This window comes from Symsagittifera roscoffensis, chromosome 4, assembly GCF_963678635.1.
Source record: "Symsagittifera roscoffensis chromosome 4, txSymRosc1.1, whole genome shotgun sequence".
Lineage (NCBI taxonomy): Eukaryota > Metazoa > Xenacoelomorpha > Acoela > Convolutidae > Symsagittifera > Symsagittifera roscoffensis.
The window spans coordinates 7,365,414-7,388,956 of record NC_087065.1 but is presented as its reverse complement, the minus strand read 5'-3'; the positions used below and the strand labels follow the sequence as shown (position 1 = coordinate 7,388,956).

General features: G+C 33.5%; 1 protein-coding gene across 1 annotated transcript; it reads left to right on the top strand.

Annotated features, from left to right (window-relative positions):
- Nucleotides 1–320: 320 nt before the first annotated feature.
- Nucleotides 321–22,784, top strand: LOC134845186 (somatostatin receptor type 1-like). Its single transcript, XM_063862080.1, has 4 exons — nucleotides 321–464; nucleotides 621–870; nucleotides 20,931–21,418; nucleotides 22,555–22,784. Exons 1-4 carry the CDS (start codon nucleotides 396–398, stop codon nucleotides 22,723–22,725), a joined length of 978 nt encoding a protein of 325 aa, XP_063718150.1. The 5' UTR covers nucleotides 321–395; the 3' UTR covers nucleotides 22,726–22,784.
- Nucleotides 22,785–23,543: the final 759 nt, after the last annotated feature.

Genomic DNA, 23,543 nt, shown 5'->3' with positions numbered 1-23,543 from the left:
TTACACACGCAGCAAACATTGGCAAAAACACCGCTGATCTTCTACGGAAAAACCTCTATAAATTACACAGTTTTGTTTAAAAGCACTAACTACTTCAACTTCTTGAAAACATAAACTTTTAATTAAGTCTCGCAAAAACTCAATGTCGAACATATAACCTTAAAATCGTCCCTTAAAATCAACAATTTTCAATTCCTGTTCTTCTGAAAACTCAATACAATTTTTATTCTTTCCTTTTTGATTCCTAACAATGGCTTCTCTGTTTAATTGGTATCCAGTTTCTTTTCATCTAAAAAATGCGCTGAAAGGTTATATTTACGGCGAATCAAAACAATTTCAAGGGCTATAAAACAATAATTTAATCTTTTTGACTATTTTACCTATTACTGTTGGCAATGAATGCGACCGGTGAAGAAAAACAAATGATGAATTTTGGATATCAACTACCAGTCAAAGTTTTTCAGGTCAGTTTAAGTTTTAGATTAATTTACTCTGAAAACTTTAGATCAATCCATATGGCTTCGAAGAAAAGACAACCGAAGAAAAGGCATTTTTGCAGGAATCGCTTTGCGTCAAAAAAAAATAGATAATCTTATTTAATTTACATTTTTTTGTTTCAGTTTATTACTATAGTGACCGCCTTTCTGGGTTTTGCCGGAAACTTCTTTGCCTATTTGACGGCATCTAGTTTCACAAAAAAGTCTTCGGGACAAACATTCATTAAATGTCTGGCTGTGAGTGACACTATAGCGGCGTTCCAAGATGGAATCATGGAAGCAATGCTTGCTTTTCTAGGAGTTAGTTTCTTCACCCTTCATCCTCTTCTCTGTCGTTTTCTTGGATGGTTTACTTACTTTTCTTCAAGCGCAGGTGATTTACAAGTTTCCATATAAACTTTTTTTTATAAAACTAACATAATTTTACACATTGACTTTTCCGATGCAGTTGTTATATTTTTGACAGACATTAACAGAAAGACCAATAATTTGAGTTATGACCGAAGGGTATAACTCATAGAGTAATTTCGGATAGGGTACACCGTCTGCTCGTCACGCTATCTTATTTTCGGCCGGATAGATTCGTGCAACTTCTTAGTCTAATACCGATCCTAATCTTACTCTTATACTATCTAGTCTCAGGTTGTTTAACTAGTCTCTGCTAGGCTCAATAGATCTAGGGTATACTGGTTTATTGCGGCTGCTGAAGTGCTCGGGAGAGTCCAACTAATTTCTAAGTTAAATTCAAATCTCTCTGGTGCTGAAATTACAAGTAATTTCAGCACTTACAAATAAGTGGATTGTTAGTCAGATGGATCATGATTGGTTAATATTAAATACTTTACATTGGTAAAATATCTAATTTATCCAATCATAAAATGTAGTTTAGATCAGGTTCCACCCATCCGGGTTTTACAGAGTTTTTTAGAATAGTCTTTCTGCAATTCAAAGGATGGATGATGGACGTTGGTATTTGGCGAACATCTTATTTCTTCTGGGTTTTCTTATTAGAGAAGTCCCAGATTCAATCGTTGTGTCTTCTCAAGACAACGACTGGGTTTTCGCAACAAACTCAAATCTGATTTCAGAATGGTTGGCTATGTCAGGTTTCATTGATGAGAACTTCTTTGTGTTTTGACCTTGTCTAGGAATGGCGTGGAGATTGTGCGTGGAGGGGATGCCTGGTTACTCGGATCTGTACGTATACTTGAACATCGAGGTGGTCATTGGTCTAGTTCAATGAAGTCCTTTTCTGCGAAGTCAAGTCGTACTCTAAATCCTTTGAGTTGTGATTGTGAGCGGCATATTGATTGTAGTTGGCCATTCTTTCTCGAGTGTAGTGAGGTCGTTTTGTCTTTGGATGTTCGTCCTTGGTGTTGTATTCTGATCTATGTATTGCATAATGTAATTTACATTTTATAAAACTTTTATTAGTTTAATATTTTTTAATTATGATTTTAGTTAGTTGTTTTCACAAAAGCTTTTTGTTTTAGTTCAGTTATTTTGAAGAGTTACTCACCCTTGAGTAGCTCTTATTAAAAATAGGAGTGTGGTCACAAAGCGTGGATGTAGCACGGTGGGTTAGGCCGGCTATAGAGCATGCTCAGGACGTCCTTCCTGGTGGGTTAGGCCAGGAGTGGGAGTATGATTGCATGCGGTTTTTGTGAGAAGTCCTGTTATGTGACAACGTTTTATGTTGGGTTTGTTGTGGTTTTTCTTATGTTTTGTTGGTTGTGTCCTTTTTTCAAAAATCAAATTGTTCGTGGTATGGGTTTGTCTTTCGACTTTTTTGTGTTTTATTATTTCTTTCTTAGACTTTATAATAGTCTTCAAAAGAATAAATTATCCAGTTTTAAACTGGGTTAATCCGGTTTGGGTACCGTTGGTTTCCTTTTCTTAGTCATGCTGTTATTCTATGATTTGTGGTATTTAGTAAGCTGCGTTGGTTAGTTTTGTTTAGTATATGATTCCTTTCCAACCGGGTTAAAGGAAAGTTTGAAACATGTTATTATATGTTAGAGTTGTTGAGTGTGAAAACTTGAAACTGAAATTCATTATTTGAAACAATTCTTCGTGGGCGAGCTGTGCGAGTGTGGATAGAATTTCTGTGCGAATGAATGAGAATATCAAAAGGTTAGTACTGCAATTGCATTTTATTAATTTACTACATAGAATTTGGAAATTTACTGCTAGTTATGGGGGAATTTTAAGTTACAAATTTTCATCATAATTAGATTTACTGCTTGTGGGGAAATTTTAGAAATGAATTTACTGTATTGGTATTAAATTTATAAATTTATAAGTGTAAGAGATTAATAGAATTGTTGAAATCTGTTTGATGAAATTTGCGATCTTTATTTGTTTTTTGTGGTTTTTGTAGGTGATCGTCGGATGAAGGCTAAAAATCTAAAGAAAACATGGATAAAGAATGGTGAGTTTTTAATATTTTAACTAGTTAGTAATATTCATTTAATTCATACTTACCTGTTAGTCGTCGGGGAAAAAACCGTGGGGGAAGATGTCGTGAATTAGTTCTGAAGTTGTTAGTAGTTTAGCTAAGATGCGGATGATATTTTTAGTCTGAAGCAGTGGCCAAAGCAATTGAAGTGCCTTGATAGTGGTTAGTTCTTCAGTGCCAACTGCAAACTCATAAGGTGTGTTTTGGATTAGATTATATAATTTGTGATTGAATTTAGTGTTGTGGATGAATTCTAAAATTGGGATTTCTATAGGTTGTACAAACTCGTGCGGGATAAGGAAGGGTCGGGATTCTTCGGCGTTGAAGGTCTTGGTGATGGGACAGAAGATGTACATTTGGGTTATGGGATCATAATTACGAAGAATACCATGGAGGTTAGTGTCTTTAATACAATATGTGAAATTTAGGAAAAATGGTGAAGTGTATTTGGAATTAATGAATTGAAAACGATGGTGTGGTTGTCTAGAGGGTGTGTGTAGGTCAAAGTGATTTTGGATGAAGCGATAATAACTATATGTGTGGGTTTGTTTAGTGCGCAACATAATATCGTGTGAGCAGTGTAAATCTCTTTCGTGTGGTGCAAGGAAATGAAAGGTTAGTGAAAATAGTTGGAAGCGTTCTTTAAAACTTTCGTATGCTTGTGTGTCTGTTAGTGCTTCTGAAATAATGTGATCAAACTTTCGATCGAAGATGTTTAGTGTAAATATATATGGTGTCTTGATGAAAAATTTCTCGGTAATTTGTGGATTAGCGAAGCGATCGTCGTCTAAGAATTGATCTTGGTTAGCTCTGATGATGTTATGATCGTAATATTCTAGTGTATATTCATTTGCTCGGGGTGCAGTGTGTGTTTTTAGTGATTTTTTATATCCAATGTAAGTAAATTGTCTAGGTGTTAGTGGTGTAGTGAGTCGATATAGCATGTCCTTATTTCGTTCTATATCGATGTGAGTGTTAGATAAAGGTAAGCAAAGGGGATTAGTAAAATGATAATATGAGGTCCAAGGAAGGGTAGGCATTAAAACGTATTCGTCTACAAAGTTACGTGTCTCGTTAGTGTCGTGAGGGGTGTTTAAGGTGTATTGTGGAAATGAGGGTAAGGTGATAGCTAAAAATTCTTTTGTGTTAGTGTGTTTTGGATGGTTGATATATTCACGGGCTGTTCCTGGTTTCGCTGGGAAAGGATGGTTGGGGAACTTTCTTTTAAAAGTGCGGTAAGCTCTGTTAGTGCTAAGTGAAGATTCAGTAGTTGTGGATGATGGTGCTAATGATTCGGTATAAATTGAAGAGGGTGTAGGGGTAGGAGGGTTGGATGAATCTATTGTGGATGAGATTTGGTTTATGGTTGGGGTGTCAAGGTGGTAGGGTTGTTGTTGTAGGGTAATGAAATTATCTAGTTCTGGGGAGATTCGGGGGGTGTCTGGAGAATGAGATGATTGGTCTGAGTGAAGTGAGGAGTATGTTGGAGTGACTTGGGAAGCATAAGAGGGTTTAAAATTGGTTGGGTCAGGGTTATTTGGTAGTATGGGTTGAAAATTGGGTTGAGAAAAATTTGAGGAGTTGGTGTGAAAATTATTTGATGGAGATGGTTCAGAGTCGGCAAATTCATCGGGGGTTTCAATATTCGGGTTATTGAGTTGTGAGATGGAGTATAAAACTGAGATGTGGGAATTAGTATCGGAATTCATGCCGGATGTTACATTACTGGTGGGGAAATCGGGTGGCGGAAAAGCAAAAAGTGGTATTATTTGGATTGGAGTGGTGAGGTTGGTTGGATGGGAATTTGATCGGTGTAGGGATCCAAGTTGTCGGCTCATCGTGGGCTAAAAAAATTATTATTTTGAGACTGAAAAGCGGTGGTATGGGGTTGTTCTATAATTTGTTCATAAGTATTTTCATCTTGTGAGTGGTGCGGCATTATATGTTGGATGGGACTTTGTGATATGGTTGGTCTAAAATTTTGATAGTGTGTAAATTTCGAAAATTACGTGGGACTAGGGATAATGGATGGTTATGTGGTAGGGGTGGTAACTGTGGTTCTGTTGGTGTTGTGTCTACATTGTTATGTTCTTCGTCGTATGTGTTCTGTCTTGTTGCTATTTTTGTGTTATATTCTTTTATTTGTGCGTCTAAAAGAATTTTGTTTATAGATGTAGAAAAGATTCCAAAAAATCCTGCAAATAGTATGCGTGCTACACTTGCTTGTCTGTTTACTTGTGTGTGTATAGCACATGTGTTGTAGATTCCTTTTAAAAGTGAGAAAAGAAATCCAATAAAGTTAAACATTGCGTATAAAATAGTCAATTTTTCTAAGATGTAATAGGGCCATCCTAGAAAATCAAGAATTTCATTCTTGAGTGTAACAAAGCTAAAAATATTGATAGGTGATATATCTTGGGGACGGTATTTTTCACCGTTTAGATATATATAATCTTTAATGTCTTTAAAATATCCGCTATAGTCTTGCGTATAGATGTCTGCAAATCCTGCGGTTTCTGCAAGTTTGCGTAAGTTTTGGTCAATTGATTGTCTTTGTATAGTGTCCATTTGTGTTAATAATTCCTGGAATTGTTGTGTTCCAATGTGATGTTGAATATCTGACTTTGAATATATTCCTATTGATTGTAAGTCTATATTTGGGTTTCGAGCAATAGCGCGAATGCTTTCTGGTGAAAATTTTTTGAGTGATTGCATTAATGTGGGATATGGGGTGAGAAGGTAATATTTATCTTCATCAGGGTTTAGTTGTACTACGTTGTGGCTATTTTCTGATCCACATGGGACTGCGGTATCCCAGAAATAGGTTCTTCGTGAAAGTGTGTCAACGAAATGTACTTTGTTCTTATATAAGATACGGATTCTTTTATAGCATCGTTTGTCTTCAAAAACGTATAGTGGTGATACTTTTTTAGTACAAGTATAAAACCATAAGATGTTTCCTTCATAGTCTAAAAAATTTGATCTATTTCCTGATAGTAAATATCCTGCGTAGGGTATTTTTAATACTGCTAGTGCAAGTGATTGTAATATTTGTGTTCTTTCTAATTCACATAGTTGGTGTAGTGTTTTTAATTCGGAGAGTGACATTTCTTGAAAAATTCGGCTAATCGTGTAGTCTAGTTTCATATCTAAGTGAATATCATAGTGGATATTACCAAAATATGTACTATTCATTAGTGATAGTTCTTGTAAACGTGTGCTTTGATCGTCTGGGGCTTTAAATGTCCACCAGGTTGACCTGTATTCTTTTGAAAATGAACTGGTATGTATGATGTTCCTTCATTTGGAGGATGACTTGTGGCGTATGGGTCGACTTTTAGTTTTCCAGTGGTCATGTCGAATCCATTTTCGTATTCAACTAATATTTCAGAGTATTGTGTTTTGTGAAGTGGGTTTCTGTATTTACATGCAAGTTCTGTCTCTTGATATATTTGAAAACGTGTTAATTTATTTTCTATATTTTGAATGTTTCGGAAATTAGAACTTATTTTTCGTAATGGATTTACTTGTTCATATGGTATTGATTGTATAAAATATTTTTCGTGAAATTTTATCATACGAGCGTGTATTTTTGCTACTTGAAATGTTGCACATGTGTCTTCGGGGAACCAAACAATTGTTGCTTGTGTTCTTGTTGTAGGGTCGCAATAACCTTGGTCGTTTTTACAAGGTAATCTAATTCCTTGATAGATCATTGTGTTGTCTGATAAATCTCGTGTGAGTTGTATTTTTTCGAGTTGTATTTTCCAATCGAAAAACATTATTTCTTGGTATCCTTTATTTTTTGTGTCTGCTTTGCAGTTTGATGGGTCATTTATACCAATGTGTGGTATCCAGTGTTTATCGTGCATGTCATAGGTTAATCGTCCGTGTGCGCCGTTATATGGGTATTTTTCGTCTAGTTTTATATGTCCTTGGTGTCTTTCAAGTTGTGATTGATGTACAGAGTCTGGAAAAACTTGAAAATTAACTAACTTTCTTTGGGAGTTTTTATTTTGTGTGATGTTTAGTCTAAGTAATTCATTTTTACAATCGTCGGGATTGAGATGTAAAAGACGTTCTATATTACTTTGATAGAATGATTCATGGTCAAGTCGGTTTTTGTTTCCGTTTGAGACTTGTGAACAATGTACTTTCTTTTCGGAAAATGTTGCTGTGAATTTATAACCTGTAACTGTTGTTGCTCGGGCTTTTGAATAGAGTGTTGCTATTACATCTGTGGTTTCTATAGCTTGTGGTTCTGTTTCACATTGTGATACTTGATTTATTGCATATTTATGTAGTGTTTTTTGTTCATTTTCTTCACAATCGTAATGTGTTACTAATAAATCTTGTGGTCCTGTACGAGGGGAAGGGTTTATGTTTTGATTTGAGATTACTAGAAAAGGGAGTTGGAGAAAAATTAATAATTTTAGAATATACATGTGTATGATAATCCTGAGTATGGATTATAAAATGTAATGTAGCCAATTGTGTTTTTGGTATATCTGTCGTATTTTTATATTACTTCAGTAGTTATAAACGGTGGTGGTAGTGATTGAGCTGTTATGTTAGGTGGATTTAATGGGTAGGGATGTTGGGTAATATTATTTAACTTAACTGTGATTTCAAACTTTAATTGTAAACTGTTTTGTTGGAGTATTTGAATATTGTGATCACGGATATCGTTGTGAATATCTTGGCGATATTGTAATCTATTAAGTGCCCAGTTATGAAGGCGGTTACTTTCTTGATGTTGTCCAAATAATGGTGGAGGTGCTGTAAATGTATTCCAATCTAGTCATAAAGGAATATTTATTGATGATTGTTCTCGATATCTGGCGTCGAGATTATTTGGAAAATTTAAGTTAAAAGGTGGTGGTGAAATCTGGCTTATTGATGGTGTTGATGGTAGTGATAATGTTTCTGGTAGTGATGAGGATGTTGTTGTATCCGTAGAAATATCTATTGGATCATTGAATAAATTTAGTTCACCTTGTGTAAATGAATGTGTTGTCCAATATGGTAGTCGTGATGCCTGGTTTGGGGGGTTAAAGGGATTTTCACGTATTTGTTCAGATGTTGGTGTTGAACCTAAATAATCTGATGGTAGGCTTGAGGTGCTACGTTGTGAAAGAAGCGTAGGGGTTTCTGGTAATATACCAATGGGGTTTTCTGGAGTGTTTTGTGATGGGGATTGAGGTATATCAAAATGAACTCGGGGAGTTTGAAAATTTCTGTTTCGTCGAGGATGTATAATTTGTCTATTTATTTCGATTGTATTTTGGTTTTGACTAGGGTTTCTTATTCTACTTAATTCTTGTGGTAGTGTCGGGTATAAGTTATATGTTGGTTCGCTTAGAGGTGCTTGTCGTTGAGCTGGTTCTAGTGGTTCTGATAAACGAGCGTGTCGTTCTTCAAAAGTGTATGGGTTATCTTGAAAGGAAATTCGTGTAGATGTTTGAGGATTTTGGGTAGTTGAAGGTGTTGTTGGATTATCTTGGGATGATGTCGGTGAAGACTGATTTTATGACTGTTGGGTAGCAATTTTTGATAGTTTTTTGGTCTATTCTTTTAGTGAAAAAGTTTATGTTTATTATAGTATTCTTCTAAGAAAAGAATTAGGAGGATTGTTGCTAGAGCGAATGTGATGATTGCTTTCTTTATACATTTGCATATGGTCAAAATGAGGGATGATAGAAATGTTATGAAAATTACAAATAGTAGAAAAATATCAGTTCTACTGAAAATAGTTCGTATCATTTAGACAAGTTGTATGAATCGTACCTGTGGATATAATCAAGGGTTTTTGAAAGTTGGAGAAATAGTTCGAATATAGTGTAGAAAATATTCAAGGATATCAAAAAGAAATATTATGAAAGTTTCAAGCATCGTAAAAAATTGTTTGAGGTTTGTGATAATTTTTGTGACTGTTTGATAGAAGAGCATTTAAAAAATGACTTCTTGATCGAATATTTTTTGTTGTTTGAGGCAATTTTTAAGTGTGGTCGGATTATTTATTGGTTTTTTGACAAGTGGGTTGAGTTTTGTGAAAAATTGTTGGGGGCAATTTTTATGGTGATCGGGAGGTCTTCTTTGTCTTTATTTTCATTTGTCAAATGATCTGGGGTATTTTTGAGATTTTTATACTTTAGGCTAATTAAAATGGTCGTTCTTTTACTTTAGGCTAATTTAACATATTTGTTTGGGGGGTATTTGAGGGCTGAGTTGGGGAAATATTGTTGATCTTTGGTTTATTAGATAAGGGAGGGTTATGATATTATGGTGATATTTATTTTAGTTGTCAAGTTGGAGTGGTTTGCTTATTTTTGACCTGGAGGTCGTAAAGTTATAGTTATAGATATGCCTGGGGTTTAATATCGTTCGTCTAGTTGGTTTGTGTTAGAGTTAGAGAAGGTGACGGATTGGATGAATCCTATTGGCTAATTATGAACTAGAATCGCTGCGTGTTTGTCAGCATGTTATTTTGAAAAATGAAAGTGTAAAATGTTTCAGAGGTGCAAAGATTATTAAATGTAGAATTAAAGTTGTTTTTGAAATTCAACTTTCTTTAATATTTTAGATTGTGGGATGAATAATTTATAATTTTTACGTGGTTGATTTCTAAGTCGTGAAGACTCTCTATGTTCTGATTTGTCGATTTGTTCTTGGGGTATTATTTGTTCTGTCATTTTTCTATTTTTTCTTTCTTTTTGAGATGTATTTTGATCTAGATTTTTTGTATTGTTTTTTGTGGTAGTTGATTTTGTATTTTGATTTCCGAGGTGAATATCATTTTGTTCCTTTGTTGTATTTTCCGTATGTGGGCCATTTTGAATAACTTTTAAACCTGTAAAAGAATATAATTGAGTTAGTTCGCGAAGTGCGTATTCTTTTGGATAATAAGGTAATAGGTTATTTCGGTGTTGAACGATTTCTTTTTTGTCTGAGTCGGTGATTTTATATGTGACATCAGTGGGTTTTGCAATTATTTGGTATGGTCCTTTACGAAGGGGTTGTAACTTTTTTGAAATTCCTTTTTGAGTATTAAAATTGGGTATTAAAACAAATGTTCCAATTTTTAAATCGGAGGCTGGTGTAAAGCGTGAATTTATTTGTTCATTAATATTTTGCCTTTGTAACAACTTTTTTGTTACTTTTTGATAAATTTCATTGTGTTTTTTATCTCTGTTTAAAATCCATTCGGTGTGTGTACCGGAGGCTAATTTAAGAATTTGTGGGTGATGAAAATGATCTTCATCGTGTGTATGTAATGGTAGGTTATAACAAATTGAGTCTTTATTTGGTTGACAATAACCTTGTGCGTTTTTATGAGAGTTTGCTGTAAACATTATTGGTTTGCGTGGCTTTTGGTTAAAAACCATTTCATGTGGTGACATTCCTAGAGTTGTCGTAATTTGTGAATTATATGCTAAGGGAAATAGTTTTACATCTGCTGACCATTCGGTATATCTTGTATCACTTCCATTGATGATACATCTGAGGTATTCTTGTAATGAACGGTTCATACCTTCGACTAAGCCGTTTGTCCAAGGTGCGTGAGATGTACGTGGTTTGTGTTTGATGTTATATAGATGACATAGTGTGATGATTTCATTATTTATGAATTCTGTACCGTTGTCTGTAACTAAAATTTCTGGTAGTCCGAATTTTGCTATCCAGTGTTCATAAAGCGTTGTGTAAGCATAATAAGCGTTACAATGTGGTACTGGGTTAAGTGCTACATAATGTGTAAATGCGTCAACAATTACCATAATGTAGGAGTTTCCTTCGGATGAGGGTGAAATTGGTCCTTTAGTATCAAATGAGATACGATGGTTAAAGTACAAACTTTGTCCTTTAAAATCTTGTTTTTGTGCTATTTGTTTTTGATTTGGGTAAGGTTTATTTAGTTGACATACTATACAGTCATTGCATAGTACTTTTATCCAAATTGGTGCATTTGGGAAATAAAAGTTTTGTATAAAATTTGAATATGTTTTCTCTGATCCAGAGTGTCCTTTAATATTTTGTGTATGTGAAATATTAAAAGCTATAAGAATCATACTTAAAGGGAGACATGGAACTGTAGATTCATTTAATTTGTATTCTAGAAGGTCTGTGTTTTCGTTAATTGTTGTATTATTGAATTTTCGAAAATATCGGAGGAGTGTTTTATTTCCTAAAATGGTTGAATCTGCTTTGATAGGTTTAGTTTTATATTTGTGCCATGATTTCAGTTGTCGAATTACTGGGTCAAGGTTTTGATATTGTTTCAGTGTTGAAATTGTAATTATTTCTGTTGGGGGAAGAAAAATGTTTTCGATTTCTAATTTAGATAAGGGTATTGTATCAAGTGGGTCGTGAAGGTCAAAAACTTGATTTATTGTGTATTTTGAATCATTTGTTTGTGGTCCTGATAAATTTATTTTATCAGTTAAATCTTCTTTTTCAATTAGTGGAAAATGGTCTTTCTTAGGCGGGTGTTGTTTTGTTCGTTTTTGTTGGGTGTTATTTTTTATCCATTGAGAATATGGGATTGGTTTGAAAGTTGATGTTCCAAGTAAATCAACTTCATAATGATTATTTTGACAATCTAAATAAAGTGGGAAATGTTGTAAACTATTTATTTGTGATTGTTCAATATCAGTTTTTACTGCATATTTGCATTCCAATCGGGGTGATGTTTCGTTTTCTGCAAGGTAGAATTTTATGTTTTTGGGTATTTCAACTGTTGTTTTTCGTGTAAGTAATTCAGGTGGTGTATTTCGACTTAAGGTGTCTGGTAATGCAAGATTTTTTCCTGCAGTCCAAACTATATGTAAGTTTGGAAATTTCATTAGAATTAGTTGAAATCTGTAAACTCGGTGGTTTGGGTTAGATTTTTGTGTAAAGAGAAAGATGATTGGTTTATGGTCTGTGAATAGAACTGTTGGATGTTTTGATCCAAGTATCAGAAATTCATATTCTGTCAGTGTATATATTATGGCTGTACATTCTCTCATTAGAGTTGAGAGTCGTAGCTCTGCTTGAGTGAATAATCGAGAATTTGCTGATATGAGGTTCATTTTATTTGTACCATTATGTGATTGTAATAGTGCTGCACCGATGCCAAAGTTCGAAGCATCGCACATTGCATAAAATGGTTGATTTGAATCTGGAATTGTGTTTGAAATTTGTTCAGTTAAAAGTTTCTTTACTTCTTCAAATCGTGTTTGATGTTCTGTGTTCCATTCAAAATTATTTTGTTGTCTAAGGATGTTATAAAATGGTCGTAGATATAATTGCATTTTATAAACATATTTACTTAAAAAGTTTAACATTCCAAGAAATTCTTGGATTTTCTTTTTATTTGTTGGTGGTTGAAGTTTTTGAATAGCGTCAATGCGTGATTTCAATGGAGTGATTGTTTTTCTTTCTATATTATGTCCTAAGAATTTAACTCTTGTCAAAAAGAAGTGTGATTTATCGGGGGCGGCCTTCAGATTTTCGTTCTGAAGTATTTGGTGATATTTTTCTAAAACATTGAACATCTCGTCTTTTGTTTGTGATTGCATAAAAACATCGTCTAAATAGGTGATTGCGTTTTTCTTGAGTATCAGTGGTCTAAAAATTTTGCTCATAAAAGCTGAAAATGCTGCTGGTCCTATGGATATTCCATAGAATAAGCGGTTGAATTCATATTGTTGGTTTCCGATAACAAATTGTGTTAAACGTCGTGATTGTTCATCTAGTGACATTTGATTGTATGCACTATTCATATCGGCGGTTGTAAAGTATTTGCCGTTTATTTTTGTTAAAATAACTTGTATTGGTTCAATGGGCCAATTACATTTTGATTCATCTATAAGTGAATTGAGGTATCTAGCATCGAGAACGATTTTCAATGATTCTCCTTAGCTAGAATGATAACAGGGTTGATAAATGTGTTGCCTTTTGGTTGTTCTTCTTTATTAACTGGTGATATAATGTTGTATTGTTCTAAAATATCGAGTAATCTGTTCACTTTATCATGTAAGTGAATTGGTACTTTACTTGCTCTCTGTTTTTTGAAAACTGCGTCTGGTTTTAACGGGAGATGTAGTGATGAACTGATTTTTCCAACATCGAATTTTGATGTTGCATAGACTGATGAATATTTAATTAGCTGTTTGGCTAATTTTTCGAATTCGTCTTGTGTTATTTGTGAATGTTGGAAATTAAACATTGTTAAAAATTTTTGTTGGTCCTCTGTGTAGTTACTTATGTTGAATGTAGGTTTGTATTCAAGCATTTTGTTTTGGTATTTTTATTGGTTTGATTTGTAGTGTTAATCTCATTTGTTTCTTGTGTCGTTGGTGTGGAATTTATGGGTGTAGTGTAATAATTTTGAAGAAATTCTGATTGATTTTCATATATGTGTGATGGAAAGGGTTGTTCATATATGACAGATTCATAGTCATTTTCGACTTTTATCATATTGATAGAAAGAGTGTTTTCAGTATCACTTTCTGAATCTGATGATGTACAGTTTATTTGATTGAGTTGTAACGTATCAGTTACTGTGTCATCAATACCTGGAGGGTCTGATGTTGTTTCTGGATTAGATTGTACTTGATTTATATTCCTTTGATGTTTAGGTGTACTGCTTCTATGGCGATTATTAGAATTATTATAATGGTTATTATTCCTGTGTGGTGATTGGGAATAATTTCTATAACGATTATTATAACTTGAATGTCGATTTTGTGAATTATTTCGTGATCTGTTTTGGTAATTATTGTTTGGTCTGTTATAGTTCGATCTATTATATGAATTATTCCTTGATTGATTGTTCGGGTAATTCTGGTTTCGGTTGTTTGAATAACTTCTATTCCGATTATTGGAGTAGTTTCTATTCCTATTGTATGATGAATTTCGTGATTGGTTGTTTGGATAGTAATTATTTCTTGATTGGGAATTAGATCTAGAAACAAATCGTTGTGTATTTGAATTTGATCTGGAGTAGTTATTTCGACTATTTGGTCTATTGTAGTGATTTTGTGATGAATTTTGCGTGTTTCTTCGTTCTGGTGATCTTCCTCTATAACTTGAGTTATATGGTGATTGATTTCTTGTATAGTTTGTATTGTTCGGGAGTGGTTTTCCTGAACTGTTGTTGCTGTAGACTGTTTTGTTCGGTAGATTTTGATCTTTTTTCATGTATTGATAGAATGATTTATTTGGTTCTTTATATTTTTGAGGTTTATTTTGATTGTCTTGCTGTTTTTGTCTACATTCAGAAATACTATGTCCGTATCGTCGGCAATAATTACACCATTTTTTGAAAGATGGTTTGCCTTTAAAGTTTGGGTGTTTTTCGTAAATATTAAGTATTTCAGTGATTTTTTCAACGAGGTCTGTATCTGATTCCTGTATATTGTTTATATTTGTGGAAGCTGTTTCAATTCTGTTAACGTATTGTAATTTCAGATTTTCCGTTTCTTCGAGTTTCATTGTGATTTCTGCTTGTTCTAGTTTGTCTACTAGTTTTCGAAAATCTAAATCGGGTTCTCGAATTGAAGAAGGATGGGATGCTCTCTTTTTTATTGCTATTTTCCTTAATTGTGGTGTTAAGGTCATCATTAAGATTTCTGTCATCTTTGTGTTTTTATAGTCATGTGTATTTAATGAATATGCTTTTCGAACTAGTGTTTCGATTCGTACTGCTAATTGCTTGATGGTTTCGTTTGGTAATCTGCGAATTTCATTACATAAAACTCTTTGTTGTTGTTTGTTTCTTTCGGAGTCAAACATTTTTGAAAATTCTTGTGTAAACCTTTTCCAATTTGATTTTATTTCTATAGGCAATACTGAAAACCATTTTTGGGCTGCGCCATCTAAAGTTGTTTGTATTAACGCTGTGCGTCGATGTATCCAGTTTTGATGTAGTGGCGTATTAATTGGTTCAGGTCCTATATTTAAAATCAAATTTGCTGTTACTGCATTTAAATAATCTTCTACAGAATATTCAGGGTCTGTTCCTGTGAATACCATTAAAGGTTTATTTGATGTTATTGATGATCCACCCATAAGGTATGGATTCATTGTCATTTGTAATGATTCTGCTGCATTTGGCATTTGAGAAAAATTTGAAAGTTGATTTCTTGTTATTTCGTGTTGTTGAAGATAATATGGGAGTGGTATTTCATTTTGCATTTGTGTTGGTTGGTACGAGTTTGCAATCATTGGATTTTGTTGCTGAATTGGTTGAAAAGATTGTGTATTAATTGGGTTTTGTTGCTGAATTGGTTGTTGATTTTGTGTATCTATTGGTTGTGGAGAAAAAATTCTATTATATGTATGTGATTTCTGTATTCCTTGTCCACGATATTCTTGATTATAGGATGCAAATATATCTGGTTGTAAGAAATCATCATCTGAGGATAAGTAATCCATTTGATAAGATGTTTGTTTTTTATTTTTATTTTGTTGAAAAAATGGATAGTTTTCACTACGATCCTGTGGAGGATGTAAATTTGTTTGGAAATTTACTGAATTAGGTGGTGCCATTGGGTTATCCCAGTTTCGAGATCTTGTATAATTACTAAAATTTTTTCGTGGTTGATAAATTGTTTTTGATGGATGTGTGTAATTATAATTATGGTCTGCAAAGTTGTTTCTAGTTAACGTTTTGCGTGTTTTTGGCGGTATTGTCATGGGTCTGTATGTTTGGTAATTTATGTGTGAATATTTTGGGGCAACCGAAGGTTTAACGGTTGATTGTAGGGTTACCTGTGTTTGTGAAGGGTTTGTATTTCTTGGTGTTGTTAAGTTTGGACGTATTGGTGAAATACTTTGTTGTGTAGTTGTTGTGTGTACGATTTCTTCATTTATGAAGTGTGATGGTGTCTGGATATCTTGTTGAGTAAGATTCCTAGTTCCATTGAGGTTTTCATTGTGTATGACTGTAGAGTTTAAACTATTATTTTGCATATCGGGTAAAAATGTATTATAGTTTAATGGTGTTGCATCAATGGTTAATGGTATTACTCTTACATAATCTCTTACATAAGATATCGTACTTATTGCTTGACTTGAGATTGATTGTGGGAAGTTTATGAATGCGGGATGAGACCATTCGGGGTCCCAAACATAGTCTGATTGTTCTGTAATGGCAGTATCATCGTTTGAGTTTTGGGGTCTAAAATTTTTTCTTGCTTGTGAAATTAAATCAATATTATGTGTGAAATAATCTATTATGAACCATGCCAAAAGTTTTTGTAAGTCGTGTTTTGTATGTTGTGAAACTTCATCTTTCGTGAAATTTTCTTTAATTATATTTAGAAAACTAGAGAGTAGTGTGATTTCATGTCGTACTCTTATATGTTTAGATTTTTCTGTCGGTGAGACATTTGGTATCTGGATTTCGTTTTCTAATATCGAGATATAACTATATATTATCGCAAAAACTTCATTGGTGAATATGGAGTTTGCTCTTTGTGAGTTATGATATTGGATGCTTTTTATATATTCTGAGAATACTTTTGAAAATTCTAAATCAAGGTCGTCTGTTTGAATTATATATTTACTGTGATTCTGGTTTGGTGAGCTGAATTCTATGGAGTAGATTCCGTATTGTTGTGTTAGGTTACATATATCTTTTAGATAGTGATCGATAATTTGTCTTTTGATTCTTACATCTGGGAACTCTGTTTTACATGGACTGATTCCGGGTTCAAACAAATTTAAGAGTAAATTTTTGCAAAATATATGCTGTCCTCTATCAGTGGTTGCATCTACTATAAAGGGGAAGATATCATCATCATCTGGACTTTCTTCACCTGGGGTGTGCGTTGAGCTCATTTTTTCGTTCGATGACTGTTAATATGTAATTATCAATGTGTCTAATTGGTTGATTGTATAAATGTACTGGTTTGTGTTTATACTGCTTTTTTATTCTTCTTTTTCCTCTTTTTGATGAATTTGAAGTTGTTTCTGAGTCAGAGAAATATAATTGATCGTGAATTGGGCAACTTTTATCTATTGATTCTTTTAGTTTATAAAGTTCGTCTAAACTGTTGGTTTCTGATTCTGAAAATGCGTTTCGATTTTTTGAAAATCTTTTTCGTGTTATTTGTCTTTGTTTAGTTATTATTTTTCTCTTTAGTGTTTGTCGTTTTGTTCTGATATATCCAACTGTTTGTGTGTGTGGTGTGATTACAAGATCGTATTTTTTGTTATCTATTTCACAATTGTGTAAAACGATTGTTTGTTTATTTCCTAGGTTTTTAAATGACATAAGGTTTAGGATGACGGATGCAAAAGGTTGTTAAATGATTTCTATTTTCCTAAACTGTTAGTTCTTACGATTTTTTGGTTAGCTTAACCTGGGTCTATTTGTTCAGGGTTGGAGAGAAAAGTATATCGATTCCGAAGAATGATTTTTTACTTTCTCGTGACTAGTATAAGTTAAGGTGTTAACTTACTTAATCTTACTTAGGGGTAGTGATTGTGTTCAAGGGTTGGAGAATAGTAAATCGATCCACAAGGTTCAGGTATAATTAGAACGCGAGTAGTTCGTTAGATACTATTTTAAACTTACTAAGTCTAAGATTTATCCTGGGTCTGGTAAGAGGGGGGGTCAAGTGAAGGATGAATAACCGAAGTTCTTCGCTATTTATCCTAATTTGAATGATTAGTTTTGTTTAAAAATTTCTATTAGTCTTAGGTCTTTAGAAAGGGTTGGGTAGTGAATCGACGTTTGAGGTCGTTAGACACTAATTAAGTGGGTGGGGGAGAACAAAGTTGTTCTGTTTGATCCAAGGATAAGCCTTGATGATCAAATTTGAAATTTAATTAAGTAGAAAATGATTTAAGATCCAAGGATAAGCCTTGATGATCTGGTTTTAAAATTAAGTGAATTTAAGTTTTAATAAATTTTTAAATGTGTGTAAAGGAAAGATTTAGTGTTTTGATGATGTTAGTGGGTTTATGATTGCTGTTATGTTTTAGATGATGGAGCTGGAACAACAGGATGATTTATGATTACTAACCATTTATTGTCATGCTACTAATTTTTATTTTTTATTTTTCAATAAATATTTTTCAAACATGTTTTGTATATTACTGCAGAGTTTTAGGAAAACGATCTTAGATCTTTTTATCAATCGTTATTGTATATTAATAATTTTGTTTAGCGCCTGTAATGATTTTGAGGATTGACTTCAAAATTTTAGGTTTGCAAATGAAAATCTAAATTCATTGCCAGTAGTATTCTAAATATAAAAGTTTGTTCTGGTTTTTGCCTAACTATCATATAGCTATATGGCAAGTTTCTACTTTGTCGTATGTCGTCTCTGGTTCGAGGTCTTCTTCCAATTCCGGGTAGTTCTGTTATGGTTCGGAATATTGGCTCTGATCTATTGAGTCGTAGAGACATTTCGATTAAATTATTGTCGTATAACATTTTGTAAATGTTTTTGTCTAATTTCTAATCTATTTTGGTTAATTCTAAGCTATTAAGGTCTTGTTCGAGACTTATGGTCGCACCAGATGAGTTATGACCGAAGGGTATAACTCATAGAGTAATTTCGGATAGGGTACACCGTCTGCTCGTCACGCTATCTTATTTTCGGCCGGATAGATTCGTGCAACTTCTTAGTCTAATACCGATCCTAATCTTACTCTTATACTATCTAGTCTCAGGTTGTTTAACTAGTCTCTGCTAGGCTCAATAGATCTAGGGTATACTGGTTTATTGCGGCTGCTGAAGTGCTCGGGAGAGTCCAACTAATTTCTAAGTTAAATTCAAATCTCTCTGGTGCTGAAATTACAAGTAATTTCAGCACTTACAAATAAGTGGATTGTTAGTCAGATGGATCATGATTGGTTAATATTAAATACTTTACATTGGTAAAATATCTAATTTATCCAATCATAAAATGTAGTTTAGATCAGGTTCCAAATTGCACTAATTTTTCTTTAGATACATATTTCGAAGCGCTGCATTATATAAAAGTGCCAAACCTAAATACTACTTAAACGGAACAATTTGTGTGCGTACTGAAGCGCTACATATATTAGTGCCTAAACTAAATAGAGTTTAAACGGAACAATTGGTGTGCGTATTGGCATTTCAATTCAAGATAAATATCGGTCTTGCAAAAGATCATCACGGGTTGATAAAAAACTCAAAATAGTTAACTTCTCAAACTCTCTGTTTTTTTTGTTATTAAAACAAAGTAAATTTATTTAGATGCCGATGTTGCTTATAGGTTTGAGAGTTTTTTATGGATAATTTTTTGAAAGTATTCAGGGAAAAACGTTCTTTTTCTGGATAAATGCAAACTTTCAGAACAATTTTAGTTCGTAAAATATCAAACCAAAAAACCTGTGCAAAACTATGGAAAACTTTTTCCAAAACATCATCACAAAACTGTTCAAATAAGTGAAAAGTATTCTTAATTTTTTCTTTTCCTATTGGTATAAAATTTTCGCTTTCAAAAAAGCATTTTTTAAAAACTCTTAGCAAATCAAATTTTTTTTCAGGAGTATTTTGTTGTTCGGACTGTTTCGAAGAAAATGCCGGGTTGTTGGTGCTCGGGGTGTTTTTTTTTCTCCAGACAATTTTCAAACTTTTCATAAGCCAAACTTTGAAAAGCTTTTAAAAATCATTAGAAAGGTTTTGTATTCCTGAGCTCAAATTTAAAAAGTATTCCACCTATTATCATTTTTCCACACATTGCCAATTAAGACATTTTGGTACAATTAACGCGCAAGGTATTTAGTACTGTTAAAGCGTAAGCGGAGATTTAATCCATCTCAGAGGCATGCTGATTGCTATCAAAAATTAACAAGTTGCAAAATATATCACTTTGATCATTTTATAGCTATTGGGGGTGTTTCTTAACTAGAAACTTTAAAAAAATTTTTTCCTTTTTTTAATTGACCCATTTGTTTAAAAAGAATACTATTTCAAAGACCTTAAAATGCAGTCGGAAAATTTCAGGCTTTGCCGTGATAAGAGCAGTCTTTTGTGTTGAAAAATTCAAATTCTTACAACATTGTTCCGATCCAAAAAATCTGAATCATTAATTTTTGATGTAAATAGGTAAGTTTTGCTTTCAACACGTTCGAAATTGACTGCATTTTTGAAAGTAGCAACATGCATTGTAAATTTAAAATTTTAAGCTAATGTCTTTGTTTACTTTATAAAAAAGTGTTCAGAACTCAAAACACAATGTTATCAGGGTGATTTTTACCTCTATTTGCTTCAGTGTTCACTTTTGATTGAATTAATGCTTATCCAAACTAATTTTTCAGAAATTTTGCTTAGTTTTGTCGATTAAAGTCAAAGAATTGCAAACATTTTAGACACAAAATCATTTTGGAAATTTTGGTGCGATCTTGAATTCTTAAAAATGAAACAATTTTTTTCTACAATTGTTTCAGCAAATTGTTTGGTTTGCCAAGATTTCATCAAAGAACATGGTCATCTTGCCAAACTGTTGGCGCGCTCTGCAATGTACTTTGATGAACCAAAAATAAACCTGATCTTTCCAAATTATCTGACTCTAGGTATCGGGGGTTTTTCGGGCAGAACCGAATAATTAAACCAAATGAAAAAAAAACTGAACCAATCAAGCCGAAGTGAATAATCCACATTCCTCAATGTTGCGTGAAGTTTCATTGATTCGGAATTTTTCAGTACTGTGAACGATAGTGACTTAGCTTCTACCGTAATCAGAACAAAAAAGAGCTGCTCACTAAAAACTTTCATTTCGTTAGCAACATATTTTCAACTCATCAAACAACTTTTGAGGTTTTGTGCACACTTTTTTTTCACAAAATGAAAACCGAAGCAAAAACTCCATAAACAAACTGAGCCGAAACCTGCAAAAGGAAAACGAAAAAATTCATAGCAAAACCAAAACTAAAAAATCTTGAATTCAAGACGTCTATCCAAGTTTAAAATACAGGCTAGTTATCATAAAACCTCGTCTATTCATTTTTAGCTGGATATGTGCTACTAGCAGCTGCTTTTGACCGACTTATTGCAATCTGGAAACCAATTTGGTACAAACAGAAATCCAAGCCAAAACGAGCCATAATCGCGTCTCTAGCAATTTGGATCGTATTAGGACTTTCAATGCTACCCATTTTTTTCGAGTATGGACTTGATGAAAATTACTGCAACTTTGATGATACGAACCCCTGGCATTTTCTCCACGACTGGACCTTCTCTGTATACTACGAGTTCATATTCATTGGGGGTTACATTCTACCCGGACTTTCAATGGTGTTTGTGAATGCCCTCATAATCTACAAGCTGCGCCATAAATCAACAAGCGTTTCGAGAAAAGACCGCGAGATGACCCTTTGTTTGATTATTGTATGTGTTTCGTTTCTGATATGCCTAAGTGGGCTGGGAATCATGGCTCGACTGAGTCTGGTATTTGCGGACTCCAAACCAAGTGAAGCCAATTTGATCAATTATGTTCGAGTGAGTTGGCCCAAATAGTTTTGCCAACAATCTTTCCAACCCCCCCCCCCACACACACACCCACACATACGCACTTACACACAAACAGGAATTTTTTTCTTCCTTTCGAAGTTTTTTGCTGCGAAAAATTTGTTGATGCTTTATTTACCTTTATTTTTCAACCAAACTGTGGTCGGAGATTTTTGTGTTATTTGGACAACAACTAACAATTCTACTTCATGAAGGATGTGACTTCGAGTGTTTTACGAAATTAATTTGAGCGTTATACCAGCAGATAATTTTGAAAAAAAAATTCTTAAAATGCGCCGCCTAAGTTTTTCTTTATGGTTTAATCTCCAGATATAAATTGGCACTTTATAAATGAGACATATTTTTTTAAAGTTTTGTTATCGCCCTGCAAAGAAAATTTTTCGCAGACCCCATTAAGAAGAATGTAAGCTTTATAAAATGCTTCGACCCAAATGGTCCCCAATTGTACTATTTTGGGATGCCAATTTTCGACTGACTGACCATAATATTCTTCTAAAGTCGCCTTTGGCGCCAATATATACTAACTTTGAGGGGATCGCGTGCCAAAAAAAATCAATCTTTTGGTCAAACATTTTCAAAAAATGCCTAAAATGCTTTTTTTACCGATTTTTTCTCAAAAGTTTGGTCAAAATAGGGTCTAAATAGTGATTTGGGAGATGTCAGACAATCAATTTGGTCGACCTAAAAACGAAAAAGGCCGACAAAACTTTCGAAAACTCAATACTTCGAGAAAATTTTAGATCCGCCCCTGCTGAACATTCTTGAAGATATAGAATGTGGCAGCATATTTTTTTTCTTTTCTAAAAGGGGTTTTTGAAAAAAGAAAAACCATATTTTTGTTAGAAAGGGTATTTTGCAAAAATCTTGCAAAGTAAAAATCTGCACAAAGTAGGTACTATGACATATCAACTACACTGAATTATGAAAAACGCACTACAAAATGAGCCCTTCAAAAACAATTGTCAAAAAGTATGCATTGTTTAATTTTGAAACCACATCCATACTTTTCCGGCGTTTTTTGGCAATTATGACAAAGTTTTGAACAAAGGAGAAAATTCTTAATTTTCAATGAGTTTAACGTTACCTAATGTAATTCTATGTTTTAGAAGCTTCCAGCTGTTTTGAACAATTCAATGAACTTCTACGCGTACTTTGCAGCCAGCTCGTACTTCAGAAATACATTCTTTAGAATATTGCGTGGGACAAAAACCGACCATCGAAACACCACCACTGCAATCACTAACCGTCAGCGTCAGCCAAAAAACGCAAGAAACTGACAAGAAAAGCGGATCGCCAGTAAACCGAATCGTCAGTAAATTGCCAGCCAGATCATTAAACCCAGTTACCTAATAATAACATCACTTACATAATCATAGGTATATAAATTTGCGGCCTTGATTACCATTGATTGCATAACCATTTTTTGAGAAAAACCAGTCGGCTCGTATCAAGGCAAAGCCCTGAATGTTCTGACTGCCTTATAAGGTCTATGGAGCGCTAACCAGAAAAAAAAATAAATGTAGTGAAATAAAATGAAGTTTTTTTTATCTTTGAGATTTTTTGTGAAAAATATCCACTCACACGCCATATAAATTACAAAGTGATAGATTTCCCTCCTAGGAATAAATCAACGATGGCAGTTAATCTTCCTTTGACGAATTTGGAACGATTTCGGTGATGGATTGAATCTCCGCTTACGCGTTGATAGTGCAAAATATATAGCTCGTTAATTGTCCCAAAATGACCAAAATGGCAATCTTTAAACCCCCATGGTTTAACAAAAAATGATCAAAGGTAAAATATCTATTAGAATTTAAGCTCAGGACAACAATATATTTTAAATGATTTTTTCAAAAAAAATCCGTCAAAAATGCCTAGCAAAAAAAATTTTGTCTGAAGTAAAAAAAAATCACCCGGAGCACAAACATTCTGTTACTTTCATTACGAAAGTCGGAATAATAATTCGTTTTATACATTTATTAGTATTCCGTTCACGTAATTACATAATTTACGTTATTTGACCCCACAATTCAGGCATATCACAGCCTGACTGATTTCAGTTGCAATAAGGGTACCACGTAAAAATTCTAGACCC